The sequence below is a fragment of the Rattus norvegicus genome, chromosome 6 (genome assembly GCF_036323735.1).
Source record: "Rattus norvegicus strain BN/NHsdMcwi chromosome 6, GRCr8, whole genome shotgun sequence".
Classification (NCBI taxonomy): Eukaryota; Metazoa; Chordata; class Mammalia; order Rodentia; family Muridae; genus Rattus; species Rattus norvegicus.
The window spans coordinates 141046529-141052267 of record NC_086024.1 but is presented as its reverse complement, the minus strand read 5'-3'; the positions used below and the strand labels follow the sequence as shown (position 1 = coordinate 141052267).

Sequence of the window (5739 nt, the reverse complement as noted above, 5' to 3'; positions counted from 1 at the left end):
AAATACCACAACGTACAGGAACATTTTTTTTTTGCCAAAAACATATTTGCTCTCATAATGGAATGAATTTCTCAATTGAAAAACAAAGGAAGAACATTGTTTCTTTTAAGGAGAAATAGGCAGATTTTTCAACAAACTTAATCTTAAGACTTAACTCACAACTACTATGGAATTATTATACCCTCATGTATAATATAGGGAAGGTCAATTGTAACATATCCTGTGATTCACAATGAAGACATGTCTCTAAACTTTTATGATCCTATATATGGGAACTTTGCTTTATTATAGGACATCAAACTGTGACTTGATCCTAAGGTTGTTAACTCAAATATCCTGCACAAAAATATGTTTAGATATAGATATAAAGTCATAGAAGATATATAAAGTCATAAATATAATATACCAATACATACACATATGTGCATATAATGTACATATAAACATACATATATGTATATATATCGCATATATATGTATACATATCATATACATATGTATATATACATATATATATGAGACTTTCTAGGTTATTTTATTATTAGAGAATGCATGTATAGTATTAATTCTGCCTTTACTAGGAATTAACTTCAAGGAGTGTACAATGGTACACTACTGGGCTAAAACATTAAATCTTGATTTATGTATGTATACATACATAAATTAAACACAATTTACCTTCATATTAATCCTCTAAAATCTATGAATATTTTTATTACTATGAGCGAGGAATATTATAGATGAAAAAGCAGAAACAATTTTCATATTTTATACAAATAAATGGTATTCTAATGTGATAATTGCCACAAATCCCTTAATTTCACATCTGGCATCTGCAGTAGTAAGTGGTATGTTTAAAGCTTTCACTCTAGAAGTCCTTCTTTAGCAGGAAGTCAGGCAAAGAATGTCTTCCTCAACTCATGAAAAGCAAACCAGTCCTGATTTTGCTGCTCTGGAAGAAAATGGAAGATCTGGATTCTCAGGCCTGCTTATTCATTGATCAGTCCTAGACACAGATCATTTATTTACCAAGGATTTGGGGCTCAACTTGACTTTCCTAGTTTCTCTTTTAAATTGAATAAGAAATAATGAGTGCAGAAGAGGACATGAGTGAAAGCGAATTTATACATGTGTGAGTTTCCTAACAAGGATTCTATGTATTCACTGTGAGGTTCAGTTGGTAAAGTATCCATGTGTTTGAGTGATGTCTGCAGGACACATGAGACTCTTATGAGTCTTTTTATCTATATCAAGCAGCTTTGACAGGCCAAGGAGGTCAAGGGAAGGATTTTAACCATTATTAAAATTAGAAGGGGTTTCCTTTTAGGTTTTCCATATGCTACTTGACTACCAGTTAACCTGTGGGGAACATTTTTTGAGCAAATCTTTATCCAGTTGTTACTTTGTATGTAGATGGTTCGAGAATGCTCATCCCATTACTCCCATGTTCTTATTATGCAGAGCTAAAAGCACAACTGGATGACCTCAAGAAAGGGCTATTTTCAAATGGCCTGGATGGACAGCAAAGAAATCAAACCAACCCCTTAAATAAAAATTTATTGACAATGAATAATTTTATACATTAAAAAAGAACCCTTAACACAAAAATTAAAAAAATAAAATTAGAAGGAGTAAACGAAAATACTTTTAAAAGTGAAACTAGCTTCACATAGGTTTATAATTTTTATCAAAATATATTGGACAATGGGAATTTCCTCCGTGACATTAGCATATGTCCTTGTTCCTATCATTTGCATTTATCCATATTTTCAAGTAAACAGTTTAGTTACCATTTTATTGTACTTTTGCATACACACTTGTTTGTAAATGTACAAAATCTAAGGTCCACAAATGAGTGAGTCATACAATATCTGCATTTTTACACAGGTCTTAAATTACTTAAGAAAATTGAGCTCCTTACTCATTGCAGTAGAACATATTCTGCTGTGTTATATTTATAGCATATTTATTCATTCAACTTTTAGTTGACTGACATGTTTGACTCAGTGATTTAGTTATTATAGAAAATGCTGAATAAATAACAATTTTCATGCACATAATTCTGAGGCAGGTTCATTTGCTGTTCTTTGTGTAATATTTTGATATACAAACCTTCAGAAAATTTCAGAGTATTCATGTATATTAAAAAAGATAGTAAATTATCAAAAATATTTTTTTCATGTCCAGGGATGGTTATCCTCATTGCTACTACCACCATCAATTGTGACCTCAAGACAAGTAAATGTGTGAGGTTAGGATTCTATTTTAATAGTGAGAAATTAGGCTTTGAAATTGTACATAAAATGTCTGTACATGTCTCAGGGAAGATTTCTGAGATAGAATTAGGATATGAACCCCAGCATTCTTTTGACTGACCCAGATGCATTCTAATTCCTTCTTCTCAAGCTAGAATGTCCTTATGTAAGAACGATGTTACCTCATGAATATGCAAATCATGTGAGTGTGTGATGATAAATGCAGGGATATCCACACCAAACAGCAACATATGAGCACTTTTTCTCTAAAGTCACTGAATCACAAGGCCCTTATCATGAAATGCAGCTGGAATATCCTCTTCTTGATGGCACTAGCTACAGGTAAGTGGCTCCCATGTCCTAAACTTGAGGGAACACAGCCTCGAATAATAGTGGCACTCACTTTGCATTTCTTTCTACAGGGGTCTACTCAGAAGTCCAGCTGCAGCAGTCTGGGCCTGAGGTTGGGAGGCCTGGGTCCTCAGTCAAGATTTCTTGCAAGGCTTCTGGCTACACCTTTACAGATTACGTTATGAACTGGGTGAAGCAGAGTCCTGGACAGGGGCTGGAATGGATAGGATGGATTGATCCTGAGTATGGTAGTACTGATTATGCTGAGAAGTTCAAAAAGAAGGCCACACTGACTGCAGATACATCCTCCAGCACAGCCTACATCCAGCTTAGCAGCCTGACATCTGAGGACACAGCCACCTATTTTTGTGCTAGACACAGTGTTGTAACAACATCCTGAGTGTTTCAGAAACCCCAGAGGAGCAATAAACTGCTCAGGCTGAGTAAATGAAAGACATATTCCCCTGAAGATTGCTTATAGTCATTCTGAGTGTCCCTGTGTCTGTCTCCTCCTCTTAGTACTATATATTATTTTTCATCTTTTCAAAAGGGCATCTGGTGATATAATGTAAGAAGTGTCTGGTGCTCTGGCTAAGGGTTTATCTATCTTGAATTTTTTCAAAGAACCAAGTTGAAATTTGGTTGATTATTTTTATACTCCTTTTTATTTGTTCTTGAGTGATTTCAGTCCTATGTTTGATTATTTCCTGCCATCTATTCCTCTTGCATATATTGCTTCTTTTTGTTCTAGAACTTTTAGTTGTGCTATCAAACTGCTCGTGTATGTTTTCTCCAGTTTCTTTTTGGAGGCACTCAGAGGTATGTGATTTCCTCTTAGCACTGCTTTCATTCTGTCCCATAAAATTTTTGTTCCTTCATTTTCAGTAAATTCTAATGAGTCTTTAATTTTTTTCTTTATTACTTCCTTGAACAAGTTCTCATTCAGTAGGGCATTGTTCAGTTTCTGTATGGGCTTTCTGTGATTTTTGTTGTTATTGAAGACCATCCTTCATCCCTTGTGATATAATACGATTTATGAGATTATTTCAAACTTCATTTCTCTGTTTAGGCCTGTTTTGTGACCAATTACATAGCCAATTTTGGAGAAGGTATATTCCTTTGTTTTAGAATTAAATGTTCCATAGATATCTGATAAGTCTATTTGGTTCATAATTTTTGTTAGTTTCTCTGTTTCTATTTAGTTTCTGTTTCCTTGATCTGTCCATTTCTGAGAATGGGGTGTTGAATTCTCCACTATTAATGTGTGAGGTACAATGTGTGCTTTGAGCTTTAGTACGGTTTCTTTTATGAATGTAGCTGCCCTTGCCTTTATAGCATACATATTTCTGATTGGGTGTTCATCGTGGTGGATTGTTTCTTTGATGAATGTGAAGTGTACATCCTTATCTTTCTTGATAACTTTTGCTTGGAAGATGATATTATTGGATATTAGAATGGCCATTCCAAGTTCTCCCTTGGGACCATTTGCTTGGAAAATTGTTTTCCAGCCTTTTACTCTGAGGTATGGTCTATCATTGTTATTGAAGAGTGTTTCCAGTATACTGCAATATTATGGGTCTTCTTTCATTATCAAGTCTCTAAGCCTCCATATTTTTAGTGGGAATTATGTCCATTAATGTTAACAAATATTAGGGAATAGAAATTTGTTGTTTCCTGTTATTTTGTTGTTAGAGATGGCATTGTTTTTGTTTGGCTCTTTTTTTTATTTTTTCAAGATGTTTTTGCATGCTTTTACACATATGTAGTTTCCTTCCTTGTGTTGGAGCTTTGCATCTACTATCCTATGTAAGGCTGGATTTCTGGAAAAATATTGTGTAAATTTGGTTTTGTCATGGAATATTTTGTTTCTCCATATAGGTTAACTGAATTTTGTTTGATATTGTTACATGGACTAACATTTGTGTTCCGTTAGAGTCTCTACAACATCTTCCAAGGATCTACTGGCTTTCATAGTCTCTGGTGAGAAGTCTGGTGTTATTCTGATAGGTCTGCCTTTATATGTTACTTGACATTTTCCTTTACTGCTTTTAATGTTATTTTTTGTGCATTTAGCATTTTGACTACCATGTGAGCAGAGGAATTCCTTTTCTGTTTCAATCTATTTGGAATTCTGTGGGCTTCTTTTATTCTTATGGGCATTTCCATGTTTTGGTTAGGAAAGTTCTCTTCCATAATTTTGTTGAAGATAACTGGTCCTTCAAGTTATGAATCTTCATTCTCTTCTATGTCTATTATCCATAGGCTTGATCTTCTCATTTTGCCCTGAATTTCCTGGATGATTTGGGTTATGACAGTACAAAAATTAACGAAATCGGAAAGGATTGCTGAATATAAATTTAACTCAAATAAATCAGTTGCCTTCCTCCACTCGAAAAATAAATAGGGAGAGAAAGAAATTAGAGAAACTATATCCTTCACAGTAGTCACAAAATTGCAAATAGCTCTGTGTGATTCTAACCAAGCAAGTGAAAGATCTCATACCAAGAACTTTAAGTCTCTGAAGAAAGAAAATGAAGAAAATCTCAGAAGATGGAAAAATATCCTATGGTCAATATTTGTAGGATTAATATTCTAAAAATGTCCATCTTGCCAAAGGCAATTTAGGCATTCTATGCAATCCTTATCAAAATCTAACTAAATTCTTTTTAGAGTTAGAATGAGCAATTTGCAAGTACATTTGGAATAATAAACAAACAAGAATAGCAAAAAATATCCTCAACTGTTGTGAGCGGGTGTGACGACAATCCCAAGATGGCACCCGGGACTATAACTAAGTCTCATGACTAGCACGTGACTTTCTCACACACCTGAAACTAGCCATGTCCATTGTGAGTGCTGGGCAGGCACACCATGATGCAAGATCAGGCCATGTGATGTGGACCTATGAACTGAGATTACGCAGACTGGACTGACGAGACGGGGTTGAGAAAAGATATAAGGGAGTGTGCTCAGGGGCTGGGAGGAGGAGAGAAGAAAAAGAAAAGAAAGATTCCTGCTTACATGCTATAAGGTTCCTGAATAAACTGCTTTGAGAAGAACGTCGTGGTGTCACTTCTTTCTATGGGACAGAAACAGAAGCGACACTCAACAATAAAAGAAATTAGAGGGCAAT

The 5739-nt window shown here is 34.7% G+C and overlaps 1 gene segment (V, D, J or C); it reads left to right on the top strand.

The window, feature by feature from the left end:
• The first annotated feature begins 2505 nt into the window (after positions 1-2505).
• Positions 2506-3043, top strand: LOC134479487 (immunoglobulin heavy variable 1-69-2-like). The segment is given in 2 exon segments: positions 2506-2597; positions 2678-3043. Coding segments are annotated over 2 exon segments (420 nt in total).
• Positions 3044-5739: the final 2696 nt, after the last annotated feature.